Source organism: Alternaria hordeiaustralica (assembly GCF_023758085.1).
Source record: "Alternaria hordeiaustralica strain BMP 2776 chromosome Unknown scaffold_1, whole genome shotgun sequence".
NCBI classification, from domain to species: domain Eukaryota; kingdom Fungi; phylum Ascomycota; class Dothideomycetes; order Pleosporales; family Pleosporaceae; genus Alternaria; species Alternaria hordeiaustralica.
In genome coordinates, this window is record NW_026056773.1 from 3547908 (window position 1) to 3572069 (window position 24162).

At 46.8% G+C, this 24162-nt stretch overlaps 5 protein-coding genes across 5 annotated transcripts; 1 reads left to right on the plus strand and 4 right to left on the minus strand.

Moving 5' to 3' along the window:
- Positions 1-7695: 7695 nt before the first annotated feature.
- Positions 7696-8828, minus strand: J4E84_001143 (uncharacterized protein; the record flags this gene model as incomplete). The annotated part of the gene is made up of 2 exons (XM_049383777.1): positions 7696-8238; positions 8562-8828. 2 exons carry the CDS (start codon positions 8826-8828, stop codon positions 7696-7698), a joined length of 810 nt encoding a protein of 269 aa, XP_049249295.1.
- A 750-nt stretch (positions 8829-9578) lies between these two features.
- Positions 9579-11487, plus strand: DDI1 (DNA damage-inducible protein 1; the record flags this gene model as incomplete). Its single annotated transcript, XM_049383778.1, has 3 exons — positions 9579-9604; positions 10102-10682; positions 10763-11487. The coding sequence occupies 3 exons, from the start codon at positions 9579-9581 to the stop codon at positions 11485-11487; spliced, it is 1332 nt and encodes a 443-aa protein (XP_049249296.1).
- Positions 11488-11799: 312 nt separating this feature from the next.
- J4E84_001145 (uncharacterized protein) lies at positions 11800-13527 on the minus strand (the record flags this gene model as incomplete). The annotated part of the gene is made up of 1 exon (XM_049383779.1): positions 11800-13527. The coding sequence occupies one exon, from the start codon at positions 13525-13527 to the stop codon at positions 11800-11802; it is 1728 nt and encodes a 575-aa protein (XP_049249297.1).
- A 651-nt stretch (positions 13528-14178) lies between these two features.
- Positions 14179-15971, minus strand: DEP3 (Efflux pump dep3; the record flags this gene model as incomplete). The annotated part of the gene is made up of 6 exons (XM_049383780.1): positions 14179-14229; positions 14313-14716; positions 14771-14972; positions 15024-15404; positions 15464-15505; positions 15564-15971. The coding sequence occupies 6 exons, from the start codon at positions 15969-15971 to the stop codon at positions 14179-14181; spliced, it is 1488 nt and encodes a 495-aa protein (XP_049249298.1).
- A 6033-nt stretch (positions 15972-22004) lies between these two features.
- J4E84_001147 (uncharacterized protein) lies at positions 22005-23121 on the minus strand (the record flags this gene model as incomplete). The annotated part of the gene is made up of 3 exons (XM_049383781.1): positions 22005-22567; positions 22617-23053; positions 23108-23121. The coding sequence occupies 3 exons, from the start codon at positions 23119-23121 to the stop codon at positions 22005-22007; spliced, it is 1014 nt and encodes a 337-aa protein (XP_049249299.1).
- Between the last annotated feature and the right edge of the window lie 1041 nt (positions 23122-24162).

Below are 24162 nucleotides of genomic sequence, written 5' to 3' on the forward strand. Positions count from 1 at the left end.
CGCGTAAGCGTTAAATTATAAGTACTCTACTAGAGTCTCTCTAGATATTACCTTACCTAAATAATAGTAGAGTATAGGTTAATAATAACCTTAATAACTAAAATACGTAGAATTCTAATAAAGCTACAATACTATTACCTTCTTAGTAATAGCCTTATCTACGCCTTATAGACTACCTTAATATAAAAGGTATTAAAATAATCTATAACTCTAGTAATCTTTAAGATGCTCTAGACTTAGACACCTAAATAGCTTCTTCTCTCTCTAGTAATAATCTTAATTAATCTATAGCTCTAGACACTCTTAAAGATATTTATAATTAGAATCTAGTAAGTAGCTATTCTAAAAGCTATTAAGTAACTCTATAGTTAGTAAATCTACTTACTATAACCTAAATACTTTCTTTATTCTATTTTAGCGTTTTGTATTTTTGTATAGGTATATTATAGGCGTTTCTCTCTTTTTAGCATTTATTCTTTTAATATTCTTATAGTTATCTAGTAGTTACTTCTTAGTAATAGTTTTATTAATCTACTTAGACACTTTACTCTAGTAAACTACTCTTATAACTTACTACTATAATACATCTACTATATACCTTACACACATTACTAGACTTATAGCTTCTTACCTTTTACTATAGATATAGTAAACTAGCCTTTAACCTATTATTATATATTAATCTTACTTATAATAGCCTTCTAAGAGTAGCTTCTTACTACTTTCTTTTTATATACACTATATCTCTAGATAATTATTATACCTCTAACTCTATATCTTAGCTATTAAAAACTACTAAGGTAGTAAGAGAAGCTTACCTTTCTTACTCTTTCTAGAGCGTCTCTTACCTCTAATATAGCTAGCCTACTACTTAATAATATCTTTCTTCTACCTACCTTTCTCTCTTCTATATTATAGCTTTTTCTCTTTACTATAGCTATTAACTAAGTTACCTTACAAAGCTTTAAAGCCTATAACTATTACTATAGCTACTATGTTTTACTTTATATATAACTCTTTACTTCTACTTAAGTATTAATTGCGCTTAAAAACTAGTTACTTACTAGACTTAAGTAATAATAGGTCTAGAGAGTAACGCTATAGGCCTTACTAATAACATAAAGTTCTAATCTACCTCTCTAATTTATATTAAGCCTAAACCTTATATTAACTCTAATACTAGCGCGCTCTCTATAGTTAAGTCTTAGCTAACTTCTTATAATAATATATAGCTAGAATTAAGTAACGCCTAAACTACTATTAGTAAGAAAGAGTAGAAGTAGGTAAAGTACTCTAATAAGAAGAAGCAGAAGCTTAAGAAGTAGATTACTACTTAAGAACTCTATTCTATTAGTAGTACTCTAGAAACCTTATATAGTAAAGAGAAAAAAGAACACTTTACTAAGAATAATAATCTAGTAGATACAAAGCTTATAAAGAAACTTACTTTAGTTTAAAGCTACGTATCTACTCTTTAAGCTTTTACTAAGTACGCTCTTTAGAATATTATTACTCTAGTTAATAATTCTACGTAAGAATATTACACTAAGATAGGTTAAGCTATTAAGGCCTACATTTTTAATATCTAGTAGTAGCTAGGCGTTATTACTAAGATAGCTAAAGTTCTATATAAAGTTTATAAATACAATCTAGATCTTATTAAGAGATAGACTTTTAATACGCGTATTACACAATTACTTTAAGAACTTAATAAAGTATTTATAAGCGCCTCTTATACTCTTATTAAGTCTTAGAATACGTTTACTAACTTAGATTTTCTTAATTAAATTATTAGCGCATATATTACTTATAATATAGACTTATTTTACCTTAAGAGCGCTAGAAACAACACTACATAGAAGTATAACTTATAAGTTAAGTTACACCTTAAGAAGTAAAGTTACTAAGTTTTTTAGCCTAGAGAGAAGCTTTCTAATTCTAAGAATAAAATAACCTCTAAGTAGATCTAGCGTTACTAGAATATTTAAGAATTATTAATTTATATAACTACTTTTTATAATCTTAAGAAGAAATAGAAGTTATAGAAGCTAATTATTAGTAATATTAAGAAGTAAGAGAGTATTATAAAGACTTTTCTACCTAACTTAAAGAAGGTCTTCTATATACTTAAAAAGAACCTAGATATAAAGCTAAAGAGAAAGTTATATACGCTTATAGATCTATTAAACTATTAGACTTCTTCTTAGATTATCTTCTCTAAAAACCTTTCTAAAGTTCTAATAGAAGACTAAGTCTAGTACTATCTCTTAGTGTATATTAGTAGAATTATAGTAGGTATAAACTACTATAATTCTAGCGAGCGCTAGATATGCACTAGCTACTAGTTCTCTTACTAGTTAAAGAAAAAGAAATCTAAAGACTAGAAGAAGAGTAACTCTAAGCCTACTTAAGTCTAGAATAGAAAACCTATAGACTATTTATACTCTAAAGAAGTATAAGTATACTTCTATTACAGTAGAATGTTAATGCAGAGCAGAGCAACAAAACGCGGTCTAGTAACTCTATATAGTAATCTTAATATAGGTATATTTTCTAAACACCTTGTATTCGCTGTAATATAGTAGTAGGTATTAATAAAACTCTCTTAGTAACGTTTGCTATAGATCTAGTGCGTTAATAACGTGCTTGTAGAGGCAATAGCAATAGAGAACTATCTAGTATACTTAGAGGTAAACTTAGAAGTGCTAAAGGCAAGCTGTAAGGCTATAGAGTTATTAAAAGTCTAGAAATATACGTCTAGATAAGCTTTTAAGGCTAGGTAGATGCTAATAGTAATAATAGGCAGCTCTTATTAGTAGAAGAGCTAGAAGTTAGAAGGTAGTATAATATTAAATAGAAGCCTCTCTATTAGCTACAAGAGTAGGTAGATAACTATAGTTAGTACAAAGGCGAATATCTTTGCAGAGGTTAATACTATAGTTTATCTCTAGACTACTATGCGTAGTATTTATACAAAAAGTCTATATTTACTTTCTATAAACTTATTCTCTTCTTTATTCTATATCTTTATCTACTTCTTAAAACTCTTCTTAAAAGCTTAATAACTATAACTACAACTATAATAATAAAAATAATAATAATATTACAATAGTTTATTAATATATTAGTTACTCTTACCTCTATTATTACGTCTAATAATATAGGTATATAGTGTCTAGCTCTTAAGTAGAGGTAGGTATAGCTATAGGCCTCTGTAAAGAATTAGAAGATCTTCTAGAATAGCTTTCTTTCTATGCTAGTTAATCTATAAAATACCTAAGTAGTATTAGATATAGTAAGAGATATAGGCCTAGCGCAAGGCTTTAATTCTAAAGATTCTACTATAATAGCTATAATTAACTTAATTAATAGCAAGCTTATAGTCTTAACTATAGTAGGTGTTTATAGCTAGACGTACTATAGTAACTACCTATCTAAAGTTTACGTAATTATAACTAATTAGTTTAGAAAGCTTAAAACGCTACTTACTAACTTATAATAGTAAGGCTATATACTAAGCTTCTATAAGAGAAACTTCTTAAAGAAAGTAAGAGACGCTAAGACTCTTAGCTAGAAGTAGGTAGTACTACTATATATAAGTAAGGTATTAGATATAGACTTAAAGGCAAGATAGGTTACTACTGTAGCCTAGCTAGCAAGATAGTAGAGAAATAACCTTAAGAATAACTTAAGCGTTATTATAAAGTTTAGATACCTACTATAAAAGAGCTAGAGACTTATTAGTATAGACAAATAATAGGCAGGCAGGTAGGTAGATAATAGTAAATGTAGCTGCTAATATAGCTAGGCTTAGGTATAATTATACATAGAATATAGGTCGCTAGTAATTATATAGGTAATTATATAGATATTATGTAGGTATCTTAAGTTAGTTTAGAGGCTTTGTGCTAGCGTTAGGCTTGCTAGGTTACTTTTTAGCGTTAGTAGTTACGTAAGGCGCGCTTTAATACTACTAGTTAATAATCTAGATAGCTATTAGTATTATATTATAAATATAAAGTAGTTAGCGTGTTGTAATTACGCGCGTAGTAATTATTGTGTTAGTAGTGTAGTTATAAGTATTATAAGTTACAAATCTAGGCTTACGTTAGAGATTTTTTAAGTTTAAATTTAGAGTCTAACGCAGTAACGCGTTATTACGTAATTACGTAATTACGTAATCTTAGAAATAGTACACTGTAGGCTCTGTCTCTTAGGCCTAGAGAGAAATAAGTATACTTCTAATCTAACTACTACTTTAAGCCTAATACTTTTAGCGCTCTCTACCTCTAAGAGAAAAAGTATAAAGTAAAGAGTATAAAATATAAGCTTCTTATAAAATACTAAATAGTTTATATAGGCCTATAGTATATTACTAAATCTTAGTTTATTAGTAAGATATATTGCACTAAGAAAGAAGTTAAAGCTAAGATTAAGTATTACAAGAATAACTTGTCTACTACACTAGTTAAGATAGATAAGACTATCTAGTAGTATAAGCGTAAGATTATAGACTAGAATAAGAACGCTAGAATTCTAAATAATAAGCTATTATAAAGTGCAGTAGACCTCTATAAAGATATTATAGCTAAACTTAGAATAAAGATTAAAGATAAAGATTAGTTTCTTATCTATTCTAGGTCTTAGACTATATTAAAGCTCTCTATCTTAACTAAATTAACATTCTACAAGCGTTAAAAGCGCTTACTATCTATTACTACTAGCAACGCTTTAGTTAAGAAGAACTATAATAATATTAGTAATAATAAGCTTAATCTAGACTATAATTTTATTTATAAAACTACTAAGTATTATAAGTATAAGGTCTAGTAAAAGATACTTCTATAGAACTAGGTAATAGGTAATACGCTTTTCTATAGCTCTACTAAGGTAGTTAAAAAGCCTACTAGAGTTTCTTAACTAGTAATTCTACGTAATAGTATATTAGTCTTACAACTCTCTAACTCTATAAAAGATAAGTCTAATCTTATTAAGAAAGAAGCTCTGCTTACTAGTAAATAAGATACTACTCTAGCAACAGAAGAAGGTAAGTAGACTAGTAGTAGTAACCTTACTAGAAATAACGTTACTTCTAATAGCAACGCTACTTCTAGTAGGCCTGCAACCTATATAGTTAGATTTCTTAACTACTTTCTTACGCAAGAGAAAGCTTAGTAAGCTTATAGTTAAACGCTAGCTATAGAAGCTTAACTATCTTTTCTCTATATACCTTACTAGTTATAGTAGACCTTTATAATGTATAAAAGTCTAGTAACTAGTTTACACTAGCTCTTATTACTACTCTATAGTTATATTAGCCTTAGATAATATAATATCTTTAAAAGTTTTTTTCTTTATTTCTATAAATACCTTTACTTTATAATAATTATTAACTAAGTAACTTTATTCTTATAATATTTTATCTATCTACCTTACTTATAATCTACCTTTTTTAGTAGTAATAGCTCTAAAAGTACTATAAGCCTAGCTATAAGCCTATTATATAGCTAGAGAAAGCTTATTACCTATAACTTTTAACTATGCGCACGCTCTTAACTAGATAGTTACTCTACATGCTAGGTCTCTATTATTTTTGCAAATTTAACTTCTAAGTTTTCTTTCTTAAAGCTTTTGCTCTCTTACTACTTTAGAGCTAGTATAAGAATGTATCTTCTCTCTTTTTCTTTATTTTTATAAATGTATACTTTTAATAGAATAGTCTTACAAGAAAGCCTATCTTTAGTATATATACTAGATAGCTAGATTTAGAGCTTTACTCTATCTTATAGAATAGCACAAGGGCTTTTAGTTCGCTAGAATAGAGCTGTTACGTAATTATAGAAGGAAGGTGTACTTAGGGTCTCCTTCTACCTAGATAGCTCCTTAGCAAATACACACTTTACATGAATATACCTATACACCCAACATTAAGTGTCGCGATGTGGGCGCAGACTGAAGCTGGTGCCAAGTTGGATACGCTCAAGTTAATTGAGTACGCGAGGTATGAGAGTGGGTTTGCGTTTGGCGAGATTGATGGGGAGGCGTTGCAGCCGGCGTGGGTAGATAGGAGTGAATACGCGTAAGCGATCTTTGGCTTGTCGTGTTGTAGAGACCCTGTAGCTGTTCGGCATGCATATATCGGTCCGCATCTGTCATTTGCACATGCTGTAATCGCTGCATACCCTCCAGTAGCCTCGTTCGCTAGGGAACCATCTCCGGCGAGTAGTAGCACTTCAATACCCCTGGTTTCTTTTATAGTCTTCTATGATGACCTTGGTTTCTTGACTTAAATGTTTCAGATCAGTCTCTTCCAACATCAACGCCTCTCGTAATCCGAGCACTATAACAGGCCTGAGCCTTTCTTCGCACCTCTGGTTATTGGCTGCTCTGTGGACAAGCTCAGAGTATAAATCTGGTAAAGATTTAGAATAGTCAGGAATTATGGGGTGCTCCAGTGGTCCACACAAAGTTAATAATGAGTACACCCGGTCCCGACGATCCGCGCACTCACGTGGTAGGCCAAGGCCAACCAAAATGACCAACATCTCGAGACTATGGTCTGCCCAAAGCTTGATCTGCTGGCCTACTACCATGCATGCGCTGCAGTTTGTTAAGCTTGGTCTCTTCTTTATCCCATGGCACAACCGTAAATAGTTTATCCACATCCTCCACAAGACCATCACTGCTTCGCCGGTGGTTTTATGAGATCCGCACTGCAAAATCTTCCGTGGCGCTAGACTGTACTCTTGTATGATCCAGATCCGACTCCAATAAGGTGCTTTATAAAGTTCTACAACCGAAGGACCGTATACTTTGTACCAACGTTTGAAGTTTCGTTTGAAATTGCCAAGAAGGTCGTCGTCATTGTGAAAAATCGGTATTGTCTTCATGGCACGTTCCCATTGCGCCGAGTATCTTGTAGCGGTTCCAAGCCAGACCAGAACGAGCTCAGTTTCGGAGTAGATCTTTCCCATCATAGCGACTTGATGAGTCCGTTCTGGATTGCTATCTTGATCAATGCAGATAGCATCTATCCACAGGGCGCACGTCGCCCGATCTTTCCTGGCTTGATGAAGGAAGTTCCAAAGGTTTTCGCGTACGGTCAAAGGCTTCCCGTTGACTATAATATCTTTTGCGGGTGTTGGTGGGCCCCAGACGTACGAAAGCGCGGTGTATTTGGGCGATTCCTGGAGAGCGATTACGCGAAGAGTGCAGGCTATTGGGGCCGTTTCGTCATCTGCTTGGATAATCTCAAGCAGTCGAATGTTCGTACTGGCATCGATGTGGAGCGGAGTGTCTTCGTACAGGGTGGACATGATGGGGAATGACGTGTGGGGTCCGTCGCCAATAAGTACAACACGGTGCGCATCAATGCAGTCAGAAAGAGGGAGGAAGGAGGAAAGGAATAAAGAAGCGAGGGAAACGCTGTCGGGTTTGATGAGTGAGACGAGGCTGAGGCGCAGCTGCCTACGGCTGAACGAAGCCTGAGGGCAGGAGCTAAGCAGGCTGGTTCAATAAGCGAGGCTGAATGGGCGATTAGTCAACGACAGATGTGTAGCGAATACAGTGCGCGTGAACATCTAAATCTTGCACATGCTTTTTGTTCCATTCTACACGCTCTTGAATCGCTCAAACATCTACGGACGTGATTGTATGCCAGCCTGTGGAAGGCCCGCTTTTATCTGAGCATACCTCTTAGTACTCCCATCCGTCATCCCCACTGTCTTCAAAGTCCAGCACCATATCCACCCAGTTTCCTCCACCATACTGGCACTTGCTGGGACCAATCTTCTTGAATCCCGCCTTCTCATAAAAAGGTATATACCGGTCTCTGCAGATGAGCGCTATCCTAGAACCCACACCTGAATCCTTGATCCTCTGTACATAGCTCTGCAGTAATATCGAGCCGAGACCTTTGCGCGCAAAGTTTGGATGTACACATAACGAGTGCAGACAGACTGTCTGACCGTCTTCGTTGTGGCCTACATTTGGCGTGAGTTGGTAGTTGGTTTTCCAGTCCTTGGGGTAGTCCATAGCGTCATCGGTAACGAGTGGTGAGTTTGCTTTGGTTGAGATGATGTGACCAATTATCACCCGCTTCCGATCTGTGTCTGCGGAGTCTATTGATGGGAAGGAGTGCAACTTGATGGTCTCGCCTAATGGTCCTGACGTAGTGGGGTAGGCGGAAGAGAAGAGCCCACTGCAGAGCTCACCACAGGTTCGCAGACGGTACTCGAGCTATGGTAAGTTAGCGCGGAATCTGAAGAGACCGGAAGGAAAGAGCGCAGCACATGAGTGAGGGAAGGGAAGGAGCGAACGACCAGCGCATAACAAACTCAATTGGACCCGATGAACGACGTAAGAGGTATATTGGTGTTTCGTGAAACAATGGATAGGAAACAGGGCAGAAGACAGTGTGCGCACTTGATGGTTTGAGTAACATCGTTATGGAGAAGAGCGCATGGCTCGTGCCTGACGGAGCCCAATGGTGGCACTGAGCAGAAAATACAGGCATTGACCATGGTGTTCGAGATAACGTCGATGAAAGCAATCGTTCTCACCTTCTCGCGCGATGCAGCTTCAACCGGATCAAAGGCCGCATGCTCGAGCCAATCGCAATCATCCAAGTCGTCGATGTTCAGTAATGAAGCGTAGGGCCGGACGCCCATTTGCTTGAGTCTCCCCTCCTGGGCGATGTTGGAACTGCGATGAGGCACCAAACTCGATTGCTGCTCCACGGACTCTGGGCTAGCGACGGTCTCAGGCTCTCTTGATAGTTCGGGCATGCCATCGAGCGTCTTTTTGTCTGCTAGCAAGTCTCGTGGCATCTTGGCGGTGAGTTGGACGGGTCAGATGGAGCGGTGTTATGATGATGGTACGGCAGGAGGGTCGGTCGATGCAACTATAGGAAGCCGGAGTGCAGTGGTGAGTCTGGGTTCGTGGTTCCTGGAGGACTCACGAGACTCTCTGCGGCCTCAGCCCCGCCTTTACTAGCGGTTCGCTTCGCGCCTGCCGTTGCAGATCGTTCCGGGTTAGCTGGGTGGCAGATGGCCCAAAGGAGCAGGCGGGGATATGCGTGTGTTATGGCTGGTATGGGATTCACTCTTCTAGACTCCTGCTTGCGTCTCAAAAAGCAATGTCTTGTGATGGCGGGATTCGTGGATTATCGGCCATGCCCTGACTAGCGATGGTGTGGCGATGGGATTTACCATGACGTGCAGTAGGATGATGTCGGTGGGGTATGGCAGCACCTGGTGGCATGGAGCTACAGCTCACGGAATCCTTTGCAGGGGCTAGCCGTAGGGCGCAGCGGCCAGATGATTCTCGTGCATGCGTTGGGCAGGAGTTGAAGCATCCCAGACATTATGCTATCCAGGTAGCTGGAGTAAGGTCTGGGTATGCTCCCGGATGAACAGCACCCCCGCGGAGATGGTGACCAGGCTCGCCGCATAGTCCGCCCAGGACAAGTGCATGGCAGACACGCCGTGGCTCCAAGCAGAGACGGTATTCATTCATATCGACGCGACTGTCTGCACTGTCTAGCCTCTCCCGCGCGTGGGCTGCCCCGCTTGCTGGCCATGCTTGGGCCTACACCGCCAACGTCGTGGTTTGGATGCAGTAGTACTACTCCTTCGACTGCGCGCCGACGCCTACGCCCCAGCCCGACGTTGCTGGTATATTACGAGTGACAGCCTTGGTGGCCTAGGCGAAACTCTCACAACATGCAGCCTGTGCCCTCTGATCGCTGATTCATCCGACGCTGGGTTCGCGGCTCCACTACGTTCCATTCCCTTCCAGCCCAGCAGGCGGCGACTGACGTGCCCTCTCCCTCTCTCACTGCGAGGACCCTCCGGCCCGTTCCAGTCCCAGGTTGCGACCAGACCATCACGGCCCAGTGCCTCCTTCCTATAAGCTCCTGCGCACCGAGACACCGTTGCCCCGACCCGCCCAACCCAACCTCACCTCCCACCGTGTCACGTTCTTTGGCCTCATCCAGACGTGCCCGCATACGCCCCAGCCCGCTCCGAACCACCATGTGAGTCGATTCCGGAGCCGTGGTTGTGCCACCACCCCCAGCACGCTGCTAACACACGCCGCCAGGCCTCGCGTCACCATATCCATCACCGCGCCCGGCACCCAGGCCGACACGGACCTGCTGACGCTCGAACTGCCCCCCGGCAGCACCGTCAAGGACCTCAAAGGCTTCATCGAGGCCGACACCAGCCTGCCCGCCGCGTCACAGAGCCTCTACCTGAACGGCCAGCCGGTAGCCGTAGACACACAGACACTAGAGGACGCCGGAATACGGGATGGCGAGATGCTGGCCGTTGTGATGCGCGCCGCACCTCGACCAAACAGGAACCTCCAGCAGCCGGGCAGGCCCGCGCAACCTGATCCAGAAGGCGTGCGACAGCTTGTCCTCAACGACCCCCAGCAGATGAACAAGCTGCGCCAGGGCGACCCGGAGCTCGCCGCCGCCGTCAACGACCCCACCCGCTGGAGAGATACATATGCCATGAGGCAACGACAGGCCGAGGAGTCGGAGCGCGAGCGCCAGAACCAGATTGCCCTCCTCAACGAAGACCCTTTCAACGTGGAGGCGCAACGAAAGATAGAAGACATCATCCGCCAGGACCGCGTAGTCGAGAACCTGCAAAAGGCATACGACGAGAACCCTGAAGGTATGTCAACTTCGACCGGCGGATAGATCGATGGAATATATAAGTGAGGGGCTGTGTCCACGGAAGCTAACATGTCACAGTGTTCACGCGCGTACACATGCTTTACGTCAACACCGAGGTCAATGGCGTGCCTGTCAAGGCCTTCGTTGACTCTGGCGCCCAGGCGACCATCATGTCCCCCGACTGCGCCGAGCGATGTGGTATCATGCGCCTGATGGACGTCCGATATGCCGGTATGGCACGCGGTGTCGGCACAGCCCGTATTCTGGGCCGTGTACATCACGCCGAGATCAAGATTGGAGGTGCGGTCATGCCCTGCGCTTTCACAGTCATGGAAGGCAAGGATGTCGACCTGCTATTTGGTCTGGACATGCTCAAGCGTTACCGCGCCAAGATCGATCTCGAGAAGAACGCCCTATGCTTTGAAGGCCAGGAGGTACCTTTCTTGCACGAGTCAGAAATCCCCAGGAGCTTCGAGGAGGCGGAAATGAACGAGCCAACTGTCCAAGGTCCCAACGGAGAGGAGATTGGTGCGAAGACCGGTGCTGTTCGGCCGAAAGGTAGCGCTGCAGCTGGTCCTTCGAATGCCGGAGCATCGTCATCATCTTCTCAACCAGCGCAGCCACAAGCCCAACCCACAGCGTCCAAAGCGCCCGCAGCATCTGCACCCACAAGCAACTTCCCTCAGGAAAACATCCAGCAACTCACTGGCATGTTTGGCTGTTCAGAACAGGAAGCCATACAAGCACTGGAGATGTTCGGGGGCAATGTTGAGCATGCTGCTAGTTTCCTTCTCGGTGGTTAGTCAACGAGACGACCACAGCACCATAGGATCAGGATCACATGGCGCTCGTCTACACCCGCTGTAGTCTCACTCAGTAAGATTTAATCCTTTGGAAAGATCTGAACAGTTCAAATGAGTCTCGATGACGAGGACATGAGTTGACGTACTCACGACATGGCATCGATAGCATGCATGTATTACCAGGGAACAGGATTAGAAGCAAAGAAGCTTCATATGCATTAACGTAGTTTTACGAAGATAAGATAGATCAAATGAAGAAAGGCTTTCAACGCCCCTCAACGCGCTTGTTATCGTAACAATGCACTCCCATGTCTACCTAATCTTGTACAAGCACGGCTTCAGGACCGCGCCGTCCTTAGCATCGCCCTCGTCATCTCCATCACCAGCACCAAACCTCTTTCCCTTGAGTCCAAACTTCATACCACCACCCCTCTGCGCCACAGCCCCCGCTTTCTGATCTTCCTTCGCGTTCTTGCCCTTGCTCGGATGCGCTGCCTTGACAAACTGCATCTTGACAAACATCTTATTGCTCAGATCGATCGCATCGCCCGGCCTCTCAGGTAAAGCATCAAGAACGAATCCGCGCTTCCGCAACACCTCGATGAACGCAGAAACATCTGTTCCCTCTTTACCCTCCTGGCCATCTACATTGACCGCGAGTTCCTCCTCGTCTTCCGAGTCGACAGGGCCTTCCTCAGGTGGTTTATCAGCCTTGGCTTTCTTCGCCTTGGGAGGTTTCTTATCCATAGTCTTCTTGAGAGAACCAATGGAGTTGATAGGTACACCACCCTTCTTCTTGTCCACACGCCCGAAGCGCGATTTAATTTCCGAGACCCAGAGTTCGCCCTTCCAACGCAGGATACGGTATGCCTCGTCGATGAAGTCGAGCCAATTTGTGCCCATGAGGGCAAGGCAGAAGATGGCTACGTCGACGCTGTTTTCGGAGATGGGCAGCGCGGAGATGTCGGCGATTGTTACGAGATCGGCAGAGGGACCGGTGGGTTTGGAGAGGTCGAAGGAGTGGAATGTCAGGTTGAGCGATTTGAGGTGCGGTTGGAGGCGGTAGGATAGGGAGGCTGTTCCGCAGCCTAGATCGGCGACGGTGCAGTGGCCTTTGAAGTCTCGTGGGAGGGGCTTCGCGTCTCCCCGGGGAGGTGCGATGGCTGTGGTCTCTTCTTCCTCGAAACCGGGGCCTCTGCGAACTGCATTCTTTGGTGGGCCTCTTCGGTCTTTTCGTATGTCCTTGTTCCGTAGCTTGCCTCGTACTACTATGCTGTTGACGTAGCCGTCTACGGGGTTCGATGGCCATACTTCGACTTGTTGTGCGAAACCGCGATGGTAGTCCTCGAACATCGATGGGTCTTCCTTGAAGAGAGACGCGCTGTCCGCAGAGGGTTTTGTGTAGAGCGCTTCGTTCAAGTGACGGAACCGCGCACTGGCGAGCTTGCTGCGCATCGATCGCTGGAGAGGTGTGAGGCCCTTGGGTTCGGGAAGGAGGTTCTCCAGAACTGGAGTCGCGGAGGCGGGTTTCGTGCCGTTTGCGTTTGCGGCGAGAAGCTTGTCGGCTTTGGATTCCTTCCTGCGCTTCTTCTTCTCGCGCTTGGCCTCGCTGTCGGCTGTTGCGGGTTTGTCTTCAGCAGACTTCGCAGCATCTGCTTTAGCCTCTGCAGGCTCAGCTACCGCCGCCGTATTCGCGTCCACTTCTTTTGCGCCATCTGCGTCTGCCTCCTTGTCTTTGTTACCTCCAGCCTTTCCCCTCTTCCTCTTCTTTCCACGCTTGTCTTGCGCTGCCTCATCTGTCGCCTCTACACTTGCTGCCTCTGGCTTCTTGATCTTCTCGGTCTTCTCCACCTCCGCACCTTTTCCATTGGCTATGCTATCCCATTGCTCAGCCAAATTGTCTGCATTGACCTGCTGCTCCTCGCGCTTCTCTTTCCTCTTCTGCGCCTTCTTTCCAGGTTTCGTGGAATCTTTCGGCTTTGGTACTTCGACCTGAGTCTTCACCTGCGCGGCAACGTTCCATCCGGGAACGGCGAACATCTTGACGGGTGTTTGGAGGCGAGTAGATTGTGACAGGGTGAGTACTGGAAGTTGCGCTGGAAAGTACCTGGCACGGCTCGAAATTTTGGGCGGCGGAAGGTTCTGCCGACCGGGAAATGTGGGGCTCCCGCGCGGAGTTCGAGCTCCACTTTGTCGGAACCATCAATAGCTTCTTCAACGATGGCGTTCATCGACTACATTATTTTCTGATTATACATCCCTAGTTCTTTTTCTCATTGAAACTTTGCGATCGGTTTTAAGGCCTGTCCCAATCTGAACAAGTGTCTGAAGAGTCGCCGGTACACCCCGAGCCGTGAGAAGGTAGGCAGGAACGGACACAAACGGCCGCTCTTTGTCTATTGGTCGTCTGTTGGATCCACCCCTCTCACCAGTCGGCCAGGGCGGATCGTGGGAGGATGCATCTAGATTCAGCATCGCGAAATCTCCGCCTCAGGAATTGTTGCCCATATGTGCAGTGGGTGCTATATACTTCAGGGATTCACTGATCATGGGAACAAGATAGATTATGCAACGGATAAATCACGGCTTCTTGTTCTGATAGTGGAGGGAAAGTATATCTTGAAGTGGAAGCCACCACCAATCGAGACGATTCCCCCCGCTTGGCATGTACACTTGCAGTCATGGCACATCTCATGCTGCAGGGACCGCGGCACCTTTCTTCCCATCACCGAGTTTGGCTTTCTGTCGTGGACGTCAGTAAACAATATCCAGCGGAAGGAAGGCAAATCCTGGGGAGACCTCACCAGCAATGGAATCGAGCATACCACGCTTAGCGCAGCAGCTGCAAGAAAGAAAGCCCAGATGCTGGTCATGGCACTGGCTATCTCGGGAATGACCAAAGCTTTCTCTTCATCGGACAGTGCTTGGAAGGCCTTGCTGCTTGATCCCGCTATGAGGTTCCCGATCGCCGTGGGGGAGACCTCCGGGAGCGCCTTGCCGACTTTGTCGACAGCTACGTTGTGAAAGAGGCTGCCGCTGATGGCGAGGAAGAGAACCATACCGAGGTCTTGACTGATGGTCATGGCACCAACGGCGTTGGCTATCTCATGAACAGGAACCAAAGACTGCACAATGGCAAAACCTGCGACGATGTAGCACCCTGTACCAGCTCCTACGAGAATGCTATAGCCATAGATGCTCGCATTGGCCGTAGTATCATCGACGGTGTCTGCGAAAGCCGTTAGCTGGTCTACTTGGAAGTTGTATGGATTGAAAATCTTACACATCAGAGCCGTGCCAACGAGCGCCAGTGTGCTCCCTCCGATATACCAGACAGGTATCAAGCCATACCTCGGCATCAAGAAGCCGTTCACCATTGACGCGAAGACCATGAACATGATCAATGGTAGGAGACGAACGCCGGCCTCGAGTGCGCCATCGCCCTTGACGAATTGGAAATAGAGGGGTATGTAGTAAGTCATGGCCTTAGGGATAGGTTAATATCTTGACTTCATCATTGTTCGAAAGCAGCTTACCAGGATAATACCAGAGGATAGAAACACCTGAAGCTGCATGTTGATCAATGTCGGTTGCTTGAAGAAATGCAATGGGTATAGTCGATTCTCTTTGGTAACGAACGGATGAAACTTCAGCGTGATGATGAAGACGACAAGCAGAACGCCTGTGATGGTCCACAGCGCGATGACAGTTCCGGAACTGAATGGGTAGATGACCCCGCCGAAGGTGAGCACGACGGTTAGGCAGGCGGAACCAGCGAGGAAGATGACGGCGTTGACCCAGTCGACAAGGCGCAGCTTCTCGGTGAGCGTCTTGGATGGACAGGGGTCGATACTGGGGAATAGGAGGAAGTATACAGGTGCGAAGAGCGCGCCAATGGGAAGATTGACGTAAAACCCCTAGCAAACGATCAGCCTCAATGGCGAGAATGCGAAGATGGGAAGACGAAATGACATACCCATCTCCAAGTGGCGCTACTTGCCGCAAAGGCGCCGCCGACCTAATAGTCGAAAGTCAGCATACATCCAGCAAGGAAAGAGTTGTAGGGATATTCTCACCACTGGGCCCAACACGCTACCAATCCCCCAAACAACAGTACTCCCAGCAAGATACGCCGGCTTCTCCTTCTCGTCCGAAAGAACCGACACATACGTCAAAGTACCCGAATACATACCCGAGCCCCCAACACCCGCAACAACCCTCCCAACGATAAGCGCCTCGATATTCGGAGCAGCACCACAAAGCGCACTGCCGACTTCAAACAGGAAGATGTTGAAGATGTACACCGATTTGATATTGAAGACACCGTAGATCTTTCCCCAGAGCAAGATGAACATGGTGCCGAGGGCGAAGCCGGTTCCGATCCATGAGAGCAGTTCGAGGTGCCCGAAGTCGGCGATGATGGCGGGTTGGATGTTGGCGACGATGGTATTGTCGAGGGCGAAGAGGAGGGTTGTGGACAACATTGCGGAGTAGGCGGTCGCCCACTGGTGGATGGCAAGATAACGCGTTAGCACTTATCTTGATCGTGATGGTGTGTATGAGTGTAAGTGCAGGTGGCTTGCTTACCTTCCAACCATGGATATTGCGAGGATTTGACCCGTCGGTTGTAGGGACGCCGTCGGCAGGTGAGCTCTGAGCACTCAAATCTACAGGTCCTGCATTCTTCTCGCGACCCAAGTCGTTCGGGCTCGGTTGTGTAATTGTGTAGTCCATGTTTAAAGGATTCAATCAGTCCTCAATGGCACGGGTTTCTCGCAGACGTAAGTACAATTTCGATAAATCTTGGAACAGTTTCGTAAGGAGTAATAGGGATAAGGAGGGCTGAAATGAGCTGAATATGTGGCGGCGAGACATAACAGAAGAGAGGTGGTGTACGGGGCGGACACGGACACGGACACGGAGTCCGAGCGACCGACTACCTCCTGGGGACATTCATGTGTCGAAACGATGACGGTCGAATGAAGAAGCAGAACACCTACCGGAGAATATCATACGGAAAAGGCCGGGCTTATGTCGAACGAAATGCGAATTGTCAGAATCTTTCTCGTAGTCATGAGGTGTAGTGGTGCAAATATCGCCGATTTCCCGTTATATGCATCGAAGAAAAGACAAAAGGTTCTCACAGAGCTACCGGCTCCAACCCGTTCTTTTCTTCCCATTCTTGCAGCTTAGCCCCAACATGCGTCACGTGTTGGTGCCAGTAACCTTCCGACTCTTCAATGTGATCTAGAGCCGCGAAAAGCAAGCGCGTTGAAGCGACCACACCACTGGTAGTCTCTTTTCCCCCGTCATTGACGAGTTCGCGATGTAATGCTTTTAGTGCCATAGTCAAAGGCCAGGCGATGAAGATAGCTTGCAACATGATGATATCGCTACTTTCCTTGCGCGGCGATGGTAGATTAAGCCCCACCGCGCTGCATATTTGGAAAGCTGCGGCGGTAGAGCGACGTTGGCTTTCTGCTATCATCAATTGCGATAGTCCTTGTTCCTCGCTTTTTGTGATGGCTGATTCATGAGAAAAGATTTCGGTGGCGCGTAAGTTCATGTAAAGACTGAACGCTACGGGATCTTCACGAATGGAAGTCGCATTGAGAAGACGTTTGAGGAGAACGAAGAGGTCGTCAGTCTTCTTGACTAGGGTGTAGTAATCGTCCCAGAAACCTGGTCTGTCACGTTGTTGCCCATGGTCGAAGCAGCGTAAGGCCAACTCGACCATTAGAACGCAGCCAGCGTAAGATGATAGTTCGAGACCGGGTTCGGTACCCACGTCTAGAACAGAAGGTATCTTGAGCGGTACTAAGCTTGAATCCAAAAGCCCTGGCGATGGTAAGTTGATTCGAAAGTCCTGGATACTGTGTCAGACTCTTAAAGGCATAGAGGTTCACATTCCGCACCTTGACGCCTCCCAGCTGACACTGCAATCCGCTACGTGTTTTCACGTAGCTTTCCAGTATGTATAAGCCCCAGAATGTGCGCCGTCGCTCTTCCAGTAGTACCGAATCTTCAGTATGCGGCAAACTGAACACAGAGTTATTCTGGGATTCTCCGCTCTCCATACTTTGATCATGGCTGACTTCGTCCATTCGATGTAGCTTCAAAAGCCTACAGAGCATAGCGGCGCGTCCTAAAGTCAGCCAACTTCTCTCCAGCTTCCGGCTCATAGCTTCGAAGCGGCCTCTCAACAGCAAAGCTTGGAGGAAGTCCAGATCACTCATGTAGTCTTCTCGCTCGCATCTCTCGGCATAATCACGCGCAAGGTTGTAGCATGTCTTCTCTCGTTCGGAGTCGTTAGGCGTGGTGTGCGAGCAACCCGCAAGCGCGACAGCATAGACCAAAGCATTCGCTGCAGGGCCACCGCTCACCGTTGATTCCGCCATGAACCTATCTTTGTTTATAAACGGAAAGGAATAGTATGCGGATTCGAAGTAGCGATGGTGCAGCAAGCTTAGATCGGTCGGAGATATATCTTCTTCTGGGCCGCTCTGGGACGCTTTCTGAGGCTGATTGAGAAGTAAATCATCCATCGGTTCGAGTGTGGCCAGCGGCTGGTTCATCCAGTCAAATGTCATGTTGGAGTCCATGTCTTCAGCAAAAGAAGTGTAAAAATCGATGTCCGGAACAGATGACCCATTCATCGGCGCATCAACAACTGCACTCGTCTCTTTCGTACTATCGAGGTCCATCGGAGTGCTAGCAATCGTATGCCCCAGAACAGGAGCTGGTTGCGCATGAGGCGAATTCGTCGTAAATGAGTTTTGCGCGGTAAGAGCAAGCTGAGCCTCCGTTTTGGCCAGCCGTTCCTGAAGCTGTTTAAGCTGATCGTCGCGTGTGCGACGCGAGTGCACTTGATAGCCACATGGTTGATTGAGACGATCGCATCGTCTGCATTTTGGAAGCGCGCGATCGCATCGAACTTTGCGCTCTCTGCAGATACCACAAGCGTACTGTGCTGTCGAAGCCATCATGTTGAATCTCGTAATATGAGTGATAAAGTCTGGTGGCTGGAGACTAGAGCATTGGATGAGAGCGCGAGCATGTGCTAAACCCTGCTGGGCTAGTGTGTAGCTGTAGCGCGATTCCCTATCAGGCAAGTCGTCGAAAACTGTCGATTGCGGGTGTCTAGAGAGTTACCACAGGCCGCCTAAACGAACGCCCAGGGTCACTTGCGGCGAGGCAAAACACCGCATCACTCTGACGACTGTATTATTTTTTGATTGCTTTGGACGCCTGGAAAGAGGAACATAGGCTCCCAAATGCTTGTGGCACAGAGGCACGTTACTGCCGCTACCGTGTGACGTTGGCCGCCATGTCTGCAACACGCGTTTTTCCACACCAGGTTCTTGGAGATGCGATACTTCTCTCTTTCGTAGAGTATCTCCTCGCGTATGAGTCGTATGGAATGCGGGAGGTGTGGTTCTTTTCGAAAGCATGCGATAAGTATCAAATTCATTTTGAGATGTCTTCGCGAAGGTTGTCTTCCTTCTTCCATGGAACTCGACATCGAGATCTTTAGAAGTACAGATTAGAGCTGAGCGTCTGAGTGATGTGGTGACACCGCCGGACTGATTTTAAGGCAGAAGCAGCGATGAAGTAGGTGGGTGATGTGAATCTTTTGACGTAATTATTGAAAAAGCGGAGTCCGCGACGGCAAGACCATTGACATAATGTTTGTACATATGTAGATGTTGAGAGCAGAGCGCTAAGCCATAGGTTCTTGAATCTTCCCGAGGTCTGTTTCGAGAGGATGAGATCATCGTACTCTACCCATGCGGTTTTGGTAGTTGAAAAAGAAGGAGTTGATCGTATGAAGTAGTAAGACAACAGTGAAAAGTAAACATTATATCCTTTTCCCTACGCCCTGCAAGACTGTTCGAAGGTCAGTGCGATAGATCCCACTCGAACATGCGTTGTGCCATCGGTGCGACCCTCAGCACTCAAGCGTATGCAAATGTCCAGGTTGTACAGTTTGTTTCGTATTTGAAGACCGCAGGGCGCAGACGAGCCATGGAGTGGCTGGGGTCCAATATCGTCGCCTTCCCGAACATTTTCTGCTTGTTTGTCTCTTTTGATGCGATAGAATGTCAAATTTCGAACAAAGAGAAGCGGAAGGATCATATGTCAGTGCGAAATTTCCTTTGGTGGAAAGAGATGGAGAAATAAAGACGGGTGGAGACCGCGGTGGTCAAGGTTCATCTTTTCGAAGAGGAGAACCCATAATGTAAAAGGCTCCGTGTTTTGGGGAAAGCACTCTCAGCTTTGAGGTACAGAGAAAGTAGAAAGAGAAAAACTGGCGGAGCTTTTATAGCATTCCGCAGCAGGCGTCTCCATATGTGTCAACAAGGCTGTTTTGAGACTCCATATCCTCTTCCATCCAGGCTTTTTCTTCCGAACAGCCATCTAGATCAGAGCCTTTGATTTTAGAGATTTTTCCTGAACAGCCGAGTAGACTTTGGAATGATGCGAAGTCGGGTCGCTGGACGACATAGATTTGTCTCTCTCATGTTTTGAACTCTCCCGTCAGACACCAGGGCGCATCCACATCTCATTTCGGAATTTTATAGAACGACAAGCAAAGAAGACAGAAAGACATGAGTGGTCTCACATTCATCTTTTCGTGCCGAACATTCGCCTCAATGGTGGTGCTTTTTGGGAGAGAAAGAGAGGCAGAACATAACCCGAATTTGGCGTACATTTCGTAAATCGGAAGAGATCGTAGAGGAAGTAACGAGACAAGAAAAGCAGAGGTCAGAAGAGCTTTTATATCGCTTCTAGAACGTAAGATCGATACCGAGATAGCGCCGGAAGTTCAGTGCATCAAATTCTCTGCTCTTCCTCCCAACACATCTCTTTTCACCATGCGTTTTTTGTGCGTCGCACGGTTCCAAGTTCAGCCAGCGCAACAGCAGCGGTCTTCATGGGTACGAGCTTATAATCTTTTGATCGGCTTCACAGACACGAGTTGAACTGTCGACGGGATGAACAGAGTCATTTGTAGAAAGAGGCTAAGTTTTGAAAGAACCAGCTTTTGCTAAAGGTCTTCGTGACAGGAGAGGAAGGCAGAGCGGGGCAAAAATTCTGGGTAGCAGGAACGTTCTGATTTGGAGAAAGACAGACCAGTCATTTATCACTACGCCGGTTGTTTTGGGGTTTTGGAAAGAAAGTATGGTATAGGAAGTAAGGTTCGAAGGCGCAGAAGACCGTATTTCATACCCATCTCTCATGACAGCGCCGCGCCAAAAGAGCAGTAAAGCGTTAAAATTCCCGCAAAGCTCATGCGAGTTTGGCGGTTGATTTTTCGAATTGTCTCAAAACCAGAGTTCCACCAGCGCCCATTTGCATAGCCCATGTTCAGTTTTGAGCACCCGAAGATCATAGGAACATACATATGTTGCTTTTGTTTTCCGCCAATTTCAAAGATTGCAACATGAATTATGCAGTGATATCTTTCTGGACGCATGTACCATACGTAGGGTGGGTTTTAATGTTTAGACAAAGAGGAAGAGAGCGGAGCAGAAATCCATGGGGACTTTGTCAAGAACGTTTTGGAAAAGGAGGAGCAGACAGAACATCAAAACTGGTATGCTGAGTTTTTGGAGTATAACACCCAGACTGCGATAATGAAGGAGAAGAGAATGAGCAGCTGCAGTAGATCTTTTATACACGGACATGCTGCCGCCAAGCCGCCACATCTGATTTCCCGAAAAGAAGCTGAGTGAGTGCATGTCCACCTCGGGTTCGTTCCTTTCATAATGCAGGCCCGATGATGTGCGCTGTCAGTGCATCACCATGTTCCTAGCGCATGGTGTTTTTGAGCGCATGCAGTCCAGTCAAGCTCAGTTGGCAAGCTCAAACCTCACCCACCTGATTGAAGGGAATAGCTGAGCACCCTGGAGCCTACGTTGACGATGGGTCACACACTTTGCATCGACATAGGCTGCAGACCAAGTATGTTCAGTCATGTTCTCAATTACTACTTCAAAAGAAGCGACAACTATACTAAATGTACGCCGCGAGCTACATGCAGGAGGCTACCCAATTCCCAAAACGCCGCCATTTACCAAAAAATGCTCGGGTATGATGCAGAAGAAGAACCACACCCCAATTTACCCCCAATTCCTTCCCTTCCCCGCTTCATGCAACATATCAAGGAAATTCGTTCAATCAAGAATATTAAGTACAAGTTTCATCAAGCAGCCGGAGCGGCGCCATCACCACCAAGACGGAGGTCCGAGATAGATCCGGGCGGAGGTGGCGCAGGTCTCGTAGGCGGCTGAGGCGGAGGCCGTGGAGGGAGCGGCGGGGGAGGCCCCGAAGAGCGCCCGGGCTTACTGTCGTCGAACGCATGCAATTGACCCAAGCTGTCCTGCGCACTTCGACACTTCTTGATAGCTTGCTGGAGTTGTGCCAGTTTCGCCAGCGTCGCATCTATCCTCTGTTCGGTAGACTCTCCCTGGCTACAGTCTGTCAGCACACCTCAGCTCACACACTCAAGAGATCTAATGGTACCGCGGTGGGGTTCCTGTTCCGCCATTGGGAACACCGCCGTTGGGGTGCGGCTGGAACTCCATCTCGCGCTTCATCATCTCAAGCGTTGAGGGGAAGTATGGCTCGACGCCGTAGGTCTTGAGGTAGCTGGCTGTCTTCTCGATGCGCTTGATCTCGCGCTTGACGTCCCAGCCCTCGCCCTCGCCGAAGCGGCGCTGGACGACATCGACCATGGTCTCGTCGAGCCTGTTGTAGAAGTCGCGGCGGGCTGCTATGTCGCCGGCGTCAGCACTGTCGATGCCGCCGTGGGAGTTGAGGTTGCCGCCGAGCTTCAGGATGAGGTCGAAGGCGTAGCGCGGGCCGGACGGTAGGAGGGTCAGGCGCTGGATGTCGGGCAGGAACTTCAGCATGGCCGAGGCAAAGTGTGACGAGGAGATGGAGTCGTTGAGGTCGTCTTGCAGGCGGTGCAGGTCGAAGTTGACGATGGTGATCTTGCGGTCGAGCTGGGCGTTGAGTGTGGGCGCCGCATCGGCGGTGGTCGTGTCCATGATCTTAGCAATTGAGGCAGGAACGTCTGGGCAGGTCAGTACAAAGTGGTGCAGTGAGCAGTGCAGGCGGCTTACCTGGGCGCAGTCCGCGCTTGTCGATCCAGTTGTGCACCTCGGCGCGCTGCTGCTCGAGCTGGTCGACCCAGTTCTGCATGTCGGCGAGCTGGCTCTCGAGCTGCTCGATCTTCTCCGTGTAGGGCTGGACGGCCTGGTTGAAGGCAGCGGTGATGAGGTCGGGCATGCCGAGCCCCATCGGGGCGCTGCTGCCGGTCGGGGGCACCTGCTGGGAGCGGATGGGCATGTTGTTGTGGGTTGGGGGAGCACTCTGCGCGTACGTCGGCTCTTGGGGTTGCTGCTGGCGGGGATACATGTCCGGCTCCTCGGTAGGGGAAAAGGGCTGGCTGTGGTGGGACTCCTTACGGCTCGACTCGGGGCGCTTATCTGTGTAATCGTCGAATGACTGCGAGCGCGGGTTCTCACTGTTGTCGACGTAAGAATTGGCTCGGGACCGACTATGCAAAGTTAGTGCGCGTCACCAGATGCAGCGCGTAGCAGGTCCGACTTACCGTTTGAAGAACATTATGCGAAAAGAAGAGTCTGCAGCGAAGGGTGAAGGCCGGCGGTGTTATAAGCTGGCAGTTCAGACGAAGCGAGATTGCGCCTGGAGATACGAATAAAGAATGGTTGGGCGTGTGGGATTTAGGCTTTCGATTCGCAGGAAAAGTGCGAGGTTGAACGACGGGCTGCTGTTGGCGGCGGTGGTTGGGGCGGGCCCCTGGTTCCAAGACACGATAACACGACTATCGATGATGCGCTGCGTTGCACACACACACGGCGCGTCGCACAAGACGGACTATATGTCTTTTGCGGAGCGATGGAGGTAAACAATGCGCCGCAGACGGTAGCGGAGGTAATAATGCGCCGAACGGATGTTGTTGACGAGCGTAGGCTCTGTATAGTCGTGCGTTGGGTAGGACCATTCTCGCATGCCGCCCAGCGCAGCATCCGCAGGCCCCGCTAGTTTGTGGAGCCGAGCCTTCCCAGCCGCCCGTCCCCAGCCACATCACACCTCTCGAGACCGCTTCGAGCCTGCCGTCCGCCCATCTCGCCTGATAACAAGACAGCACGGTGATGCTCTTTCAAGCGACCTCGCCTTCCCCACGCGGCTGCCGTCGCTTCCAGAGCATCACGACCGATTCAGGCACTTGCACAGCGCAATGTTGCCCGGCAACCCAAGCTCATCTCGGAAGCATGCATCTTCCTAGCTCCAGTCGACGTGCGTTTCCGGCGTGTTTGGTACAGCGCCTCTAGCGATCCTACCGTTGCCGTAGTGAACCATACTTTTCGACCATTGCTTCCCCTATCTCAACAGTATTGGAACATCATACCCTGTTGAAAAGAAAACTGGACAGCCACTTCTGCAGAACTGATATGACTACATTGCCTTAACAATTCTCAAGCTGATGTTTTTATAGTAGTGTCGACTTCAGCGCACTTGTTCAGCTTTCCCTTTGTATGAGGTGACCATACGCTCGCATACGGAACTAATCTTAAACTCGCACTACAACTACTCGATACATCAACTACTCTACCTTCCCACTAGCCTTTCCGTTGACGGTCC